Source organism: Chiloscyllium plagiosum, unplaced genomic scaffold (assembly GCF_037043375.1).
Source record: "Chiloscyllium plagiosum isolate Xiang-an unplaced genomic scaffold, Cpla_swu_hap1 HiC_scaffold_26, whole genome shotgun sequence".
NCBI lineage: Eukaryota > Metazoa > Chordata > Chondrichthyes > Orectolobiformes > Hemiscylliidae > Chiloscyllium > Chiloscyllium plagiosum.
Window position 1 is genome coordinate 31,820,228 of NW_028270164.1, and position 17,325 is coordinate 31,837,552.

Here is a 17,325-nt window from a genome sequence, read left to right on the forward strand (position 1 = left end):
ACAACACCAGGTTATAGTCCAACAGGTTTATCCAGAAGTACAAGCTTTCAGAGTGCTTCTCCTACACCTGATGAAGGAGCAGTGCTCCAAAAAGGTGGTACTTCTGTTGGACTATAATCTGGTGTTGTGTGATTTTTTAAACTTTGTACACCCCAGTCTAACACCGGCACCTCCACATCATTGAATCACTATGATTAATGTTTTTTTTTAAATTAAATAAACAGTTGAAGAGCTGTTTCTGTTCAGCTTTCCCATTTAATCACAGTCTAGATCAATTGCGACTATTTCTCTGAATCTGTCAAATTGCAAGTTCAAAGGTACCTCCTGTACAATGAAAGTCAAGTTCTTGACCCAACAATAAATCTTGGCTCGGAAATCCAGAGGGGATAGCGAACAGTGCTCTTCATCACTGCTGCTATAACTATGGTAAAGGGTTAAGATTTACTCACTATATTTTTAAAAAGATTTGGTTATCATGTGAAGTATCAAATACACATGTTAACTATTTTGTCTGTTCCACTATTTTCAAAATTATAATGGATGATAAACGACCTCAACAAAGCGCAAAAAATCCATATTGAAAATTCTGTTTGCAGCCTGGAGAAATGTAAAGGCATTAGTATAAATCCGAAGCGTTTGCTCACACACTATGCAAGAAGCTTCTGTCCAAAGGCTGCACTTCAGAATATTTTTCTGTACTGTAAGTTCCAGAAAGGATTTGAAATGTCCTATAAATCTGTATCTATATTTTCTCTAAACAAGAAGCAGCCAACAATTTTGAGCTGAGGACTCAAACAAACATTTTATTCAAGGTCTCAGTTAATCAGGAACTGTTCAAGGAAGAACATGGTTTATTATGTAAATACACATCAGCATATGCCTCAACAAAACGCCAACTTGTTTTCCAGCACTGCACTGACCTTTCAAAACATTTGCACTCATATGAACAAATTTTATATCATCTTCTGTATACAGAATCTGACTAAACATCCCCAAACAAAATTATACCCAATAAACCAAAGAACCCACAGATCCTGCTGCCACCATTATAGGTACTCCACTGGCTAAAACCCTCTCATTTATATTGTAATTAATTTTACACAAATTAAAATTAGAAACAAAAATCTTGAATTAAAAAATAAATCTCTTAATAATTTGTGTATCAATGTGTATTTAATGCACTGACTTGCCGGAGATCAATACTACCTCCTGTATGTAAGTGTAACATGTCCATAACCCTGCTGTACCTCTAAGGCAAATAAAATAGATTGCTGCTTCCAAATTTGCATCAAACATGCCATTCAATTACAAACTTTACTTGTATGTAAGAAGTTATCTGGTGATTGGCAAGTTTCACTTCTGCACACCAGATTTATAAACAGTATTTTGTAGGCATTCAACTGTGAAAACATATGGACCGACAACTGCCTTTGAGTTACATCAAAGCTGTAACAGAAGAATCAGGCTTTAATACCCTTTGTCAAAAATGTTCTTCTGTACTGTTGTGAGGTCCCCCAGCCTTGCACAACCTGTTAAAACAAAAGGCATATAAACACTCGTCAGATTTTTCCTCACTATATTGCAACTTAAGAATTAGAAAATCTGGTTGAGAAGAGGAAATTTCTATGAACCGAGTACTTCAACATTTCTTTGGTGGGTTTATGGGAAGATGAGACTTTTGACAGTTTAGTTTTGATCCCAATTCAGTATGGCACTCAATCATCCAATATAGTTGTTGCAGTCCCAGAGGACTGCTCTCATTACAGAAACATAACTGGTGATGGTTTAACCTGACGGTCAGGAAAGATGTTGTGAAACTTGAAAGGGTTCAGAAAAGATTCACAAGGATGTTGCCAGGGTTGGAGGATCTGAGGGGTGACCTTATAGAGGTTTACAAAATTATGAGGGGCATGGACAGGATAAATAGACAAAAGTCTTGTCCCTGGGGTGGGAGAGTCCAGAACTAGAGGACATAGGTTTAGGGCGAGAGGGGAAAGATATAAAAGAGACCTAAGGGGCAACTTTTTCCACACAGAGGGTAGTACGTGTATGGAATGAGCTGCCAGAGAATGTGGTGGAGGCTGGTACAATTGCAACATTTAAGAGGCATTTGGATGGGTATATGTATAGGAAGAGACTGGAGGTATATGGGCCAGGTGCTGGCAGGTGGGACTAGATTGGGTTGGGATATCTGGTCGGCATGGACGGGTTGGACCAAAGGGTCTGTTTCTATGCTGTACATCTCTAGGACTCTACTCAGGTAAGAGAAGATGATGAGAAGGAGGACCTTTATGGTAATCTCAGCCAATGGAGGAATTGAACCTGTACTATTGGTGTTATTCTGCATTGCAAACTGGCTGCCCCATCCATCTACTTATTTCATACAGTTTTACAATTAAAATGGCCATCACAAATCAAACACCCAAAAAAGCCACTACCGATTGTCACGTGACCAATTTTGATTTACTGATCCAAAATCAGGAGAAGTAATACAAAGCAGTGGCAGAAAGAGAGAAACCAAAAAGGGAGAGAATAAGAAAGATAAAGAGCGGATATTCCCATGAGCACCTGCTAAACTCTCAGCCTCCACCATCCAGAAGGACAATGGCAGCAGAGCATGCGAATACCATGACCTGCAGGATCGAATCCAAGATAGACACCATCCAGACTGCGAAGTTCTTTCATTATAGCTGGGTCAAAATCCCCGATTTCCCTTACTTACAGGACAGTGCATGATCCTGCATCCCAAAGACTACAACAGTCTTAGCTTCTTCAGGAAGCAGCCACATCCCACATACGCAGAAAAACAAAAAGTTCTTGGTTTTTATTTAAACTGGTTCTGAAGAAGGGTCACTGGACCTGAAAAGTTAACTCTGATTTCTCTCCACAGGTGCTGCCAGACTTGCTGAGCTTTTCCAATAATTTCTGTTTTAGTATCTTTAACTAGTTTGTTGACACTATGCTCAATTGCAAATGCGAGGCTTTATAAGATAGTCCAAAACATTAACTGGTTACTTTAATTCATATAAAATGCAGTAATATAGAGTGACATCCTATTCGTGAAATGCATATGTGATCTGGGTTGCAATGGCGACAGAGATCCAGGTCAAACCCTATTGTCAGGAAAGCAACATTGTTCAAGGGACGAGAGAGAGCGAGAGCGAGAGAGACAGGGAAAAAGCAGCTATTGTGAACAGCCAGGAAAAGACTTCCTTGTTAGTCAACAGGCAGAATGTTGGCGGGAGCTTGTTCTGTTTGAAGAGATGGGACCAATAGATATCTAAGGACACTGGAATATTTATCCAGTCACGGCCATGAGAAGGAACTGCCAGGGTGGAAGGGCTTGCCACTAGACGTTAATTCAGAGATTCTCAGAGAACTGAGAAATGCATGCTTGACAAGTATGACTTAGCACAGTAAAGAGACACAAGCCTGCTGGAAGCAACTTGGAACTAGCTCCTGTAAGGACTGTAATTCTTCAGTGAGTGTAGGATTTTTGGTCATGTTAGGAAGTTAAAGAAAGGGGCCAATCTTCTTGGTTGTTTAATGTATTCATAAATCTTTTTTAAAATCTATTGTTCCCTTGAACAATCATGACAAGCAATTTATGTGGTGTTTTTCTCTTTTTTTAAAAAAGTTGGGAAAAGCCTTGGTTGATCTCAATGTGTCACTCAGGAATTCCAGTCAATGTCAGACATTAATTCACTTCCTTTAATTTGATGATAACATCTACTGGACCAGCAGCCTGCTATCAAACATACTTCTTTGGAGTATTAGAAATTTAATAAAAATAAATGAATTATTTTCTCCTAGCAATAGAGATCATCAACAACTGCACAATTTAAGAAATATATGCACACTTGCAGTTACCAGTCTCAATTCCCACACACCAAATAATTACATTTGGGTAAATATTAAACAGTGAAGATCTAATTTTCAAAGTTTATTTGCCAGTTTGGCTAGTTTTCATTAAAATTTCTTACACTTTATACAAATCCCAATTTATTAGTAAAACAAACAATTTAAGTCCCTTTAAAAACAACAATCTAAAGCTATTTTTGCAATATAGTTAGAAGACTGACCCCCACAACAACAAACATACCCTATCCAAACAGTTTCGATATAATTATAGTAGTTCTTGAATTTATGGTCTTCGTGAGAGTAGAGGAAACCAATCTGTGCTCACCTTAGATTCATCACTATCCAAGAGAAGCTCTTCCTCAGCTTCATTCATTTCCTCGGTGGGATCATAGGTATAAACAGGAAGTAGCTGGTGTCTAAGCTTGTCTAATCTTGAGAAAAAGCAAGGAATTTAAAAATCCTTATTTTAACAGTTCTTCTTCTGTTGCTGTTGGTTAAATATTCTGAAGAACAAAGTCAAATATATTTTTAACCATCTCAATCAAATATGAGGAAAGTAAGTTCTACTGACTGATTAGTGGTATAATTTTTTTTCATTTATTTGTTCACAGGATGTCTGAATCATTAGCCAGGGCAATATTTCTTGCCAACCCTAATTGCCCTTGAGGTGGTGATAATAAGCAACCTTCTTGAATCGCAGGAATCTATGAGAAGTAGAAACACCTACAGTGCCATTTGGAAGGGAATTACACAATCTTGTCCCAATAACAGTGAATGAATCACAACATAGTTCCAGGTCAGGATGTATGTGGCTTTGAGGGGAACTTGCAACTGCTATTCCAATATCTTTCCTGGAAGTACAAGTTGGAATGTGCTATCAAGGGAGCCTTGGTAAGGTGCTGCAGTGCATCACTGCTGTCACTGGCAGATTGTGGGGAGAGTTTAAGCTAGTGGATTCAATGTCAATTAAGCAGGCTGCTTTGTCCTGGAAAAACTTGGAGAGTGTAATTTTGAAAAGATGCAGACTTTCATAGTAGCTTAGCTGCTACATACACTGTCCAATAAGCCATAACTGAGAGAAAAATGCCAAGATCTTCAGTTGAGGTAGTTGGTTGTTAACAATTGGGCTACTCACCTTGCACATGGAGAGGGATAAATGTCCAGCTAAAAGTTCCCATTTCTAAGCTCTCGCCAATGCCTACTGCTGGAAAAACACTTGTGCAGTGACAATTAGCTGTATTCTCTGGGACAGCATCATGTTTTTTCCACTGTAAAACCATGTGAACTATTTAATTATATTAAACATCCTATATAATTGCAAGATATTTTTGCATCTTACACATGAACAAATCCACATCCTGACACTCAATAGCCTAGTGGTATTTTCACTGTACTGTTAATCCAGAGTGGAGGCAATGTTCTGGGGAGCTGTGTTCAAATCCTGTCACGGGAGATGGTGGAATTTGAATTCAATAAATATCTGGCATTAAGAATCTAATGATGACCATTGTCAATTGTGGGAATAAACCATCTAGTTCACTAATGTTTTTAAAGGAAGGACACTGCCACCCTTACCTGGTCTGGCCTAGATGTGTCTCCAGGTCCAAAGCAATGGGGTTGACTCTTAACTGCCCAATTAGAGATGGGCAATAAATTCTGACCTACGCAGCAACACCCTCATGAATGAATACGTTTTTTTTAAAAAGAGAATTGCCACTGCTGTCATATTGAGGTCACCTGGATGCATTATTGGAGGCATACTGCACTTCAACACCAAAATGCCCTCGGGCTAGGCAGGGGGAAGACACTTGGAGAAAGGGAAAAGTGTTTTCATGATGTGACAGAGACTACATTGAGCTTACACATGTTTAGCTCACTAAACAAAAATGTAATCAGTGCTCTCTTACTTCTTTCCATCCCATATAAATGCAGTGGTATGATTAATGCAATAACAAGGCACTAAAATTTGCAAATTCTTCCTCTCCCTTCATTACTTAGTTTCAAAAATCTTCTGGTAGAAAACTAAAAATTAATTCCACATGACTTAAATATTAACAGCTGGTTTATTTAATTTTTTTCAGTCAACAATAACATGTATTATTCCCTCCCTGGGGACAGCAAAGTACAAATAGATATGACTTTAGATTAATCACAAGGTCTTAAAATTTAATTAGTTTAAGTCACTGGATCGGCAATATCTCTGCTTCAATACTCTCAAAAGAGATAAACTATTCATTAGGAAGTCTGGGCTTAGGGGACATAGCCTAAAAACTAGAGCCAGATCATTCTGGAATGAAGTTAAGAAACGCCTCTATATTAGATGAGTGGTAGAGGACTGAAAATGTTTGCAGTTGTAACAAAATCAACAGTTAATTTTAAGTCTGAGATTGATAAATTTTGATAATCAATGATACTGAGCGACATGGGGCAAACATGGATATACAGTTCAGTCAATAATCAGTATTGGTTTAGCTTTACTGGCAAAAGCCTTGACAGGTTAAATAGCCTACTCATATTCCTATCCGAATACCCTATTCACAGCCATTTGCAATTTTGTATATCTTTTTCTATGCTTCATTTTAGCTCCTCACAATATTTTCCATCTCTTTTGAAGGTGTTGACCCTATGAAGTACAATTCAACAGACGTAAGCCCTCCTGTATTAGAATAACAATTCTGATTAAAATGAAGAATGAACCTTGAAGTTTATATTAATGCCATCGGATTCTCAACATGATTCACTTTTCTATATGTGCAGCACAACTACACTTAGCAGTATGTTCACTGGCTAACAACTGGAAATTAGTAGCAAAGAGATAGCAAATCTGTGTTCAGGAAAAAAACCCAGATGTAATTGTGTTTGTTCACCATTGCATTGAAATCAAATTTCAAGTGCTCACATTTCCTGGTAACATTCTATTATAAAGTATCGAAAACTGCTGCATTCTTGGTTATGTCAAGATAGAAGAAAATCTCATGCATAGTTGTGAAAGGAATATAAATCAGTGGGCCGAACTATATTTAAGTACAGGATAGAAAAGCCGCACTACTTAGTTACTCAAGATTAGCATTGGTTACCTGCGTCTCTTCTGAATATACATCACCTGATAAAACAAAAACCAAAAGCAATTCAGTAAAGTTTAATATCATTCTAAAATCTGTCTAATATAATAGTGCACAAAAGGTAATGAGTAAACAATCTCAGGTACAAGGTAGTCTGCTATATGCACAGCTTCAGAATAAATGTTGCCATCCTACTTTGACTAATCATATTTCTTTACACGGAGCTAAAAGGATGAGACTGAGGTGAAATGCCAGGAAGCTCATGCAGAGTGTAAACATCAGGACCAGAGCAGTTGGGTCAAATAGCCAGATTCATTACTGTTTATTATTATATGTTATCTGTTGCACTAAACTAAAAATTACATTTCCTGGTACATCAAGAATCATATCCAAATCAGACAGATGTGCAATAGTTTTAATGCAATGGTCCATTATTGTCTTTAGTTAACATAAATAATAAGTCTAGATTAGAGCGGTGCTGGAAGAGCACAGCAGTTCAGACAGCATCCGAGGAGCAGTAAAAAAAAAAAATCAACGTTTCGGGCAAAAGCCCTTCATCAGGAATATAGGTATTCCTGATGAAGGGCTTTTGCCCGAAATGTCGATTTTTACTGCTCCTCGGATGCTGCCTGAACTGCTATGCTCTTCCAGCACCGCTCTAATCTAGACTCTGGTTTCCAGCATCTGCAGTCATTGTTTTTACCTAGTTGTTTTTACCTTGATAAATAATAACAGTTAAGCATGTATATTGAGTAAGAATTAGTCATGTTTTGGGGTACTGCACAACAATCAGGGTGTTAATTCACTATTGACTCCTACTCAGCATTATGCCATGAACAGATTTATTTAAGGTGGATAAGATGCTATAGAAGACTGACAAAGTAGACAGTGAAGAGGACGTTTCCTCATGTGGGGCAATCTAGAATGAAAGTTTTAGGATAAGGAGTAGCAGTTTTAAAACAGTAATGAGGAGAAATTACTTCTCTCAAAGGGTCATGAATCAATGGAATTCACTATCCCAGAGTGTGGTGGAATCTGGGACATTGAGTAAATTTAAGCAGGGTTAAGGAAAGCAGGCAAGAAAGTGATGTTGAGGCTGAGAGGAGATCAGCTATGATTATATGAAATGGTGGAGCAGACTCAAGGAGCTGAATTGTCTACTCCTGCTCCTAGTTCTTATCTTATGATCTGGGTGCACATCTCAAAGTGATTAATTTGATGAACCAGTCTATACTGATTCAATTCTTGATAGAGTATTAAGGAACTCTCCTGTAGCATAGCTTACTGCTCCTTGGATGCTGCCTGAACTGCTATGTTTTTCCAGCACCGCTCTAATCTAAACTCTGGTTTCCAGCATCTGCAGTCATTGTTTTTAACCCTCAATCATTTCAAACAATGGTTAGCAATTTGACAAAAAACAGGAATGCCATCCATTCCAAGAGTAAATGGCTATACAGGAAACAGTGAACAATGAAAATGATAAATGAAAATACATTGAACTTTACTTCAGCACCAATTAAATTAAATTAAATGTTGACAACTCTATAAAGCAATACTTGGCAACTTCCTCCTAATCACCTGGGACAAGAACATAAACCATATCAAAACATGAAATAGGTCATGATTGAACAGATTAACATTATGTAGCATGCCACGGTCAATGAAAACTTTTGAGATGTGAAAACAAACATGATACAGCTTTAAGTAAATTCTGGAAAAATGGATAACATCAGGCTCAGACACAATCAGAAAAGAAAGTGACACATTCAGTAAGAATTGTGCCCTGGAAGCAGTTTAGAGTTTTTCCCTCTCATCTTAGTGAGATTCTGAACTAAAGTAGAAGATTCAATGAGTTATCATACTATATTAGTTCTCCTCAACCCCAAGAAGTTACAGTAACAGTCTTATTTTGGTCAAGGTTGCGTGTAACAATTCTATTAATAATCCATTTAAAATGAAAGGATCACCATTTTGTTTTTAATCAAGAAACCTAGTTGTCTGACGAGTTCAAAATGAGAGATCAACCGAACTATTAGTTTCTTTAACGCTACTATTGAAGTTGAAGTCATTTCTATGAACTATATTGATACATTGATAGCCCTATTCTTGATAGATACAAAAAATACATCACTTTCTGATTTTTTTTGTTTATACATGTTTGTGACTACATTCTCAGTTTCAAATAAAGTTTATATGTACAGCACAATGTTAAAAAAGATTATATTGGAATAACATCAATACTCTGCTGAGGTTTGTGAAAGTACCTGTTATGGCCAAGATAGAAAAGCAAAGGAAGTTCTAGAAGTCATTCAAAATTTAAGTGCTTTTCAGCAAGAGCTCTGGATATAATTCACCAATACTGACTGAAGTCCTCATCATTCAATATAACAAACTTGATTGAGTTTTTTGAGGAAGTAACAGAGAATTGATGAGGGCAGAGCAGTAAATGTGATCTATATGGACTTCAGTAAGGCGTTCAACAAGGTTCCCCATGGGAAACTGGTTAGCAAGGTTAGATCTCACGGAATACAAGGAGAACTCGCCATTTGGATTCAGAACTGGTTCAAAAGGTAGAAGACCAAGGGTGGTGGTGGAGGGTTGTTTTTCAGACTGGAGGCCTGTGACCAGCAGAGTGCCACAAGGATCGGTGCTGGGCCCTCTACTTTTTGTCATTTACATAAATGATTTGATTGTGAGCATAAGAGGTAGAGTTAGTAAGTTTGCAGATGAAAACCTCCATCAAAATTGGAGGTGTAGTGGATAGCTAAGAGGGTTACCTCAGATTACAACAGGATCTTGACCAGATGGGCCAATAGGCTGAGAAGTAGCAGATGGAGTTTAATTCAGATAAATGCGAGGTGTTGCATTTTGGGAAAGCAAATCTTAACAGAACTTATACACTTAATGGTAAGGTCCGAGGGAATGTTGCTGAACAAAGAGACCTTGGAGTGCAGGTTCATAGCTCCTTGAAAGTGGAGTCGCAGGTAGATAGGATAGTGAAGATGGCGTTTGGTATGCTTTCCTTTATTGGTCAGAGTATTGAGTACAGGAGTTGGGAGGTCATGTTGTGGCTGTACAGGACATTGGTTAGGCCACTGTTGGAATATTGCATGCAATTTTGGTCTCCTTCCTATCGGAAAGATGTTGTGAAACTTGAAAGGGTTCAGAAAAGATTTACACGGACGTGGCCAGAGTTGGAGGATTTGAGCTACAGGGAGAGGCTGAACAGGCTGGGGCTGTTTTCCCTGGAGCATCGGAGGCTGAGGAGTGACTTTATAGAGGTTTACAAAATGATGAGGGGCATGGATAGGGTAAATAGGCAAAGTCTTTTCCCTGGGGTTGGGGAGTCCAGAACTTACGGGCACAGGTTTAGGGTGAGAGGGGAAAGATATAAAAGAGACCTAAGGGACAACATTTTCACATAGAGGGTGGTACATGTATGGAATGAGCTGCCAGAGGAAGTGGTGGAGGCTGGTACAATTGCAACATTTGAGGCATTTGGGTGGGTATATGAATTGGAAGGGATATGGGCTGGGTGCTGCCAGGTGGGGACTAGATTGGGTTGGGATATCTGGTCAGCATGGACGGGTTGGACCGAAGGGTCTGTTTCCATGCTGTACATCTCTATGACTCTATAACAGTGTGAATATTCATCGTACTTCAAGATAATAAAGTTATCTTGAGAACAGAACATAATGGATCTGTTATGCTTATATCTTGTCTCCCACAATTGTTTAGTGTAACCCATGATATTCTACTCAGGAACTTCACAAAGGAAAGTAATAGTGAGATTAATAGTGCAAATAAGAAATGTGCTTTACCATAGCAACAGTGAATCCAACTAATGTCAGAAGAAAGAAAGGTACTAGAACAAATCCCGCAACTGCATTACTTTTGTCAACAGGAGGCACGATTGTTGAAGAGTTACTCATTGCCAAATGTGTCTTGCGATAGAATAATATGCATCTGCAGTAGAAACATGTGACTTCATTCACAAAATGTTTGAAAACTGAAAACTCAGTCTGATTGGAATGGTGGACCTTGTGGCTTCACTTCGATGATGCATCAAAACCCACAGCTAAGTCAATCATTCTCACGCATCTTCATTTCTGTGTTTATAGGCACATTTGGAAGTTTCACACCAATGCATCTAAAAGACAAAGCAGTGGAAATAAAAGTTAGAGATTCCTATCAACATTCATCAGCGAGTGACCAAAAATTTGAAACATAGTAGCTTAGAGCCTATGTAATATGATTAACCCTGCTACAGCAAAGGCAGTTTGAAGGGAAACATTAGTAAACTTATAATTACCAGCACCTCCCCAAAACACAAATGAACATTTAGATCCAGTATGCACCACAAATTGTGTGTTAAGGGAAAACAAAAGGAACAAGAATCGATGATATATAAAATCTATTTCGTTACTCTAACTCCAACAAGCTGGTTAGCAATGTTGACAACACCATATGTTTGTATAAGTATCTCTGATAATGTATAAGCTTTCTTCTGGTATTTTGCACGCAGATTTTTATAGACCATGCACACGGAATCAGGAGAGATTTAGGAAAGGTTAAGAAAGACAGTCTAGTAGTTTGGGATTGAGTAGTAAGGTGATAGAGGGAACTGGAAAGTTGCAAAAATGAAGTGAGCTTGGGAGAAAGGGAGCAAAAGGGCAAAAGATTCATAAAGACATGGGATTCAGGGTGAGTGTATGTGTTACAGGGTCTAGTCACAGGTGTACAAGAACACCCCAGTCAAAAACAACCACCTTACTATTCCAATTCCATTTCCAGCATTTGGCCAATAACCTTCTATGCCTTGGCATCATAAGTGAACATCTAAACAATTCTTAAGTGTTATCAGGGTTTCTGCCTCTATCACTCTTACAGTCAGTTAGTTCCAGACTCCCACTAACCTTTGCCAACACAATTAAAACAAAAGCAGAAGAAAAATAAGCAGCTCCCCATATACCCACCCCCCAGTCCTGAGGAAGAGTTATGCCCAAAACATTGACTTCTACACCTCCCGATGCTGCCTGTTTTGCTGTGTTCTTCAAGTCTCCTGTTTGTCTACCTTTAATTCCAGCATCTGCAGTTTTTTTTGTCTCTAACCAAGGTGCAATACAATGGCAAGTTGCTGTAATTGGCATGACTTCAATTGTTCTGCACAGTTATCATTGGCCACATCAATATCTTTCAAGAATTTACTGGAACAAGCTACACAACTTCCTGAATTCTTGACAAACAACATTGCTCAAATTTTATCGTAAGTGGGAAAATTTCTTAAGAAGTGCCTTCTTTTAAAAGTTGTTTAAGTGCAGACATGAATGAAAGGAAACAAAAGGTTCATTAAATTAGATCTACCAAAAGTGAGGGGCTTGATATTGATCGCAACCAGGAACTGCATGTGTTCTGTACATGAATTACCCAAAATGTTTTCTTGTTGCTTATAACTTTATGGAAAATGGGTAGTGGTTATAACATTTAGAAATTTGGTGATCAAGAAAGCAGTTCTGGCTATTCTTTACACCCACACTTGCCCACAGGCTTTCATTAGACTTTGCTCAGGAACTTGGGGGAAGTGAGAAACATTGTCAGTGGTTCGTACATGTATAAAAGGAGGAAGCCAATATCATTTTAAAGTGATGGAAAACAGCAGCCAATGCATTAGGTGGATTTAATTAAGTACCTTTCAGTATCCAGCACTTAATTTGAAAATATATTTATTTTGTACACGTGAGCCTCTAAACTCGATGTAACAGTCTGGTTCCTTTATATTTGTAATTGGTTCTGTAAATGACCCATAACATTCAAATTGTCCTCATGGAACCCTCTCATCTCAAGAACCAAACAAATAATAGATATTGTCATTACATGGACTTACCCTTCAGTTTCCTCACCGTTAGCCATGACTTTATTTTTCAGACTGATCAAAGTACTGTAAAATCTCACTCCAAAAATCATTTTCGGTCTCAGTGAGTCATGGCATGAGACAGCCAATGGTGCCTAGCCTTGTACAAAGTTTCTACAGTAACCAGCTAGACCAAGAATCCCACCCAGTTACCTCTCAGTCTTAGGTCAGGGCCACTTCTGTACTGCCTGAATTTTCTCAATGTCAGGAGTGCACAAGGTTGTGTATTTGTTCTGGAAATGTTGACACTAGTGATTTGACTTTCTAGTTAAACTTCGATTAACTTGCTAAGGTGGTGTCATGTCCTTCAAGGGTCTCCTTGATCACCAAGCCTAAAGGAAAGTATATCATCCAGATATACAAACAGGGACCAGAAATCAAAGTTGTTAAAAGCTTTATCAATGAGATGCAAAAAGATTGCAAGGACATTAGAAATACTCAAGAATACTGTTCATGCTTTGTAAAGTCCCCTAGTGCCCATTAGAAATGTCATCTTTTCAGTATCTTGATCAGCAACAGGTTGCTAGTTATTACTGGTGCCAAAGTCAAGACTGAAGAAACATCCTGCATCTTTCAGAACTTGTAAAACTTCTTCAAATCATAGGTAGAGGGTAAGCCCCCTTAAGAATTGCTGTGTCTGGCAAACCACACAGATCCTCTTTTTACAACTTTTTTTCCTCATGAGTGCAGTGGGGGGAGTGGCATAGACTTGACAACTCTCAGATGATACTTTGCTCCAAAGACTTCAGCAGGCATCCCAGACTCCCTCCCACTGATGTGTTGGGATCAATGGTAAGGGATCTTTACTGGATGGTCATCTTTACTTACAATGGCCAATGTTATCATCATCTTTACTGAACATTGTCTGTACTTACATGAAGTAGAAATAAGCTGCTACCTCTAGGTCTCCCCTGACTTGCTAATGTCCACCTTAGAAATCAGGTTAGAGATGTCTTCTCTAATCAGTCCATGCTCCAGGGTAGCATTACGTTCCAGGACATCTCTGGTATTCTAGGTTGGGATTAAACATCTTTGTCATTGAAATTGGTAATCTGCATGGGTACCTTGTCCTTTTCTCTTAGTGATGAGGAACACTTCCAGGATTATATCAAGGGACAGCTCTGCGACATGATGTTGACATGAACCATTAAGAGCAGTGAAGGTGCAGGCAAGTAAAATAACAGTTCAATTCCGTGCCACTAGAACAGTTCCAAGGTCCTGTACATACCAATACACCTCCAGTGTGTAGAACAAGGTTAAACACTCTTGAGCCCCATGTGGACCTCAAACTGCAGTTCATAGCAGTCACCTTGCATTATTTCCAAGAACATTCACATCTCTACCACGTTTGACCTTAACCACCATAGGTATTCACAACTTTCTTAATTCCATGGCTTATCGATTAGTTCATGAACCACCAGGTTATGAAAAGGGTTAATAAAGGCTGTCCAACCCTTGTGATGCAAACTTCTGGATGAGGGAATGGATGATTATTTCATAGGATGCTCTCAGAATAACTAGTAATGGTTGATACCTCCACTCTGGCAGTGAAGGAAGCTAATAGCATGCTGGCCTTCATAACAAGAGGAATTGAGTATAGAAGCAAAGAGGTCCTTCTGCAGCTGTTCAGGGCCCTGGTGACACTGCACCTGGAATATTGGGTGCAGTTTTGGTCTCCAAATTTGAGGAAAGACATTCTGGCTATTGAGGGAGTGCAGCGTAGGTTCACGAGGTCAATTCCCGGAATGGCAGGACTATCTTACGCTGAAAGATTGGAGTGACTGGGCTTGTATATGCTTGAGTTTAGAAGGCTGAGAGGGCATCTGATTGAGATGTATAAGATTATTAAAAGGATTGGACACTCTGGAGCCAGAAAACATGTTTCCGCTGATGGGTGAGTCCCGAACCAAAGGACACATTTTAAAAATAATGGGTAGGCCACTTAGAACAGAGTTGAGGAGAAACTTCTTCACCCAGAGAGTGGTGGGTGTATGGAATGCTCTGCCCCAGAAGGCTGTGGTGGCCAAGGCTCTGGATACTTTCAAGAAAGAGTTGGATAGAGCTCTTAAGGATAATGGAATCAAGGGTTATGGGGATAAGGCAAGAACAGGATACTGATTGTGGAGGATCAGCCATGATCATAATGAATAGTGGTGCTGGCTCGAAGGACAAAATGGCCTACTCCTGCACCTATTGTCATGTCAAGAATGGAAGAAGTTTCCACTTTGCAAGTCTCATGCTTACCAACAAAATGAGTCCCTATCACTCAACATCAGAGTGAGCATTCTCCTGAATGAACCTAGGTGACACTGCTTTTCTATCGATGGGAGGCACAACTAGTTTAACATCTAATGAGAAGGGAAAGCCAGGGAACATGTTCTGGATGGCTCTCTGTGCCTGACATCCATGGGCAATCTCCTTTAGATGCCCAGCCCTAACAGAATTATAACACCTCTTTGGATCGATTGCAATAGAGAAAGGTTACCTCCCTGACAACTTCCTGATCTTAGGAATCCAAACTCTCCCCAATGATTTGGATGATGTGATTGTTTGCTTTAAGGACAATTTTGGTTTGCCACTTTTAAGACTCCTCACCTATATACAGACATTCCCATTCCTCACTGCTTTAGCTGTCTGTACTGGAATGATTTGAAGGAGGGATCTAGGAGGACAATGTACTCAAACAACTTCACTAGCTCCAGGAATATGGTAACCAGGTCTTTTCCTTCAGCTTGCTTGTACTCAGAAAATCTCTGCTGCAGTTAGCTTTCCTAAATACCTTTGTCAGATATCCCTTTAAGGATGATGCCTATGAGCTCTTGTTGAGGGCCCTCGATGCCATAGCTGGTTATACATCCACAATTCTGCCTTCAGTCACTGGATTTTCAGGTGTTTCCGGTCTTTCCATGAATCAGTCCAGCTTCCTACATCTTGGCAGGTAGGCTACCTGACCAAGAGCTTCCTTCCTCCACAGCCTTCAGAGGACATACATGCAGAACCACTGCCTCAGTTTGGCCTAAAGGTCTGCTTTCCTCTGTTGAAGCCTAAGTGTGATACTTTGGTGCCTGCCCCATCCCTCATGCACATTGCCATTTGCAACTCCCCCACTATCCACTCAAGCTTTTAACTTCATCTGCCTTGACCTAATGCTTGTGCTGTAATAGACAGTCTGAAGATTGTGCAGCTGGGATTCTTCAGTCCATTGACATCAAGTATTTGCAAGTAGTAACAGGAAGGGAGGCTAAAACCAGGAAATCGGAGTACATACCCTGGTTTAAGCCTGTAATTGTACACCTTATTTTTAGGAATCCTTTGCCTCTCTTGTCTCTTTCGACCAAGACATCCTGTTTAGACTGACAAAGACGCTGCTTTCCTACAGGGATGATCTATTGTGACTATCCAGCTCCTTCGCTGACAGCTCTCCCTGACTGCCGCCTTCTGCACCCAATGAAGTTGTTGTGTTTCTGATTGAAAAGAAAATGAAGCCGGAAAACCAATCAGCAAATGCGTTCAGACGCACCGATAAGGAGAAGGGGAGTCGGTACGGTCACGCCCTGCAGCCCCATCGGACTGCACTCAGATTATTGAATGCAACAAGTCGGCGCTATCGCAGTGCAGTTCACCTCCCAATACCCGGAAGTCAGCGAAGTTAGACCCGGACATTACATTTCACCAAGCCCTGCAGAAAGCCAAGCAACCCTTTCACCGATACCCTGGACAGCACCTCTACTACCCTCTCACCTACTCTTAATCGTCCTTTACCTCCGCTCATCTCCCCCGGCTTTTCGCATTGGAAACACGGTTCAGTTCATCTCCACGGCGTTCCGACTGACTGAGAGTCGATCCGCCCCCACTCAGACACTGCGCTCGGAGACGCGCTGTTAACCAATCACAAAAAAAAACAAAAGCGGAGGAGGAGCTGCAGGGACTGTGCTGGACAAAGGTTGGGGATGAGGCAGCAGCAGCAGCAGCTATTGGATAAGGTTACCAACAATGAGGAGATAATGGAAACACAAGTCGGATTCCACTGCTCGGATTGTACATTTTTTTAAAAAAGCGAAATTTACGAAATGTGTTGCAAATTAGTCAGCACCTGATTTAAAAAAAAAGATAAATTGTGATTTATTGCCTGATTTATTTGAGATCAGGTCACAAGAGTGTCGCTTTCCTCATGAGTTACAATAGTTGGACAAACTAGGGTTATTGCGTCTTAATTTTGCCAAAATGGGCGGAACATCGGGAATGAGAGCTATTCTGACTGGTAAATTGCTTTCCAGATAAGAGGGGTAACTTCGTTTCGCAGACGCTGGTTGTTTTTTGAGTATTTCCAGCACTATCAGCTTATTTTATGTTTGACATTTATTTTGTTTTCTATTGTAATTGTAAGTACATCAAAGAGGCTAAACTGTTAAAACCAATATGTTAACCTTCATTTGATCAGATCCATTCAGTGCCTTAGTCGTGAAGATTTAACATCTAGGTTTAACAGTT

The 17,325-nt window shown here is 39.6% G+C and overlaps 2 protein-coding genes across 6 annotated transcripts in view; one reads left to right on the top strand and one right to left on the bottom strand.

Annotated features, from left to right (window-relative positions):
* Positions 1 to 17,325, top strand: part of hmga1a (high mobility group AT-hook 1a) — a 238,426-nt gene that overhangs the window by 128,735 nt on the left and 92,366 nt on the right. The window lies entirely within an intron of this gene.
* smim29 (small integral membrane protein 29) lies at positions 783 to 16,694 on the bottom strand. Of its 5 annotated transcripts, none has more exons than XM_043716790.2 (6): positions 16,597 to 16,660; positions 13,710 to 13,845; positions 10,745 to 11,073; positions 6,939 to 6,964; positions 4,187 to 4,292; positions 783 to 1,529 (listed from the first exon to the last, which is right to left on the bottom strand). In XM_043716790.2, the coding sequence occupies exons 3-6, from the start codon at positions 10,853 to 10,855 to the stop codon at positions 1,461 to 1,463; spliced, it is 312 nt and encodes a 103-aa protein (XP_043572725.1). In that variant the 5' UTR covers positions 10,856 to 11,073; positions 13,710 to 13,845; positions 16,597 to 16,660; the 3' UTR covers positions 783 to 1,460. The 5 variants fall into 5 exon arrangements, with proteins under 5 accessions (XP_043572725.1, XP_087829737.1, XP_043572724.1 ...); XM_087973611.1 differs by having other exon boundaries at positions 16,580 to 16,639; XM_043716789.2 differs by lacking the exon at positions 13,710 to 13,845 and having other exon boundaries at positions 16,597 to 16,694.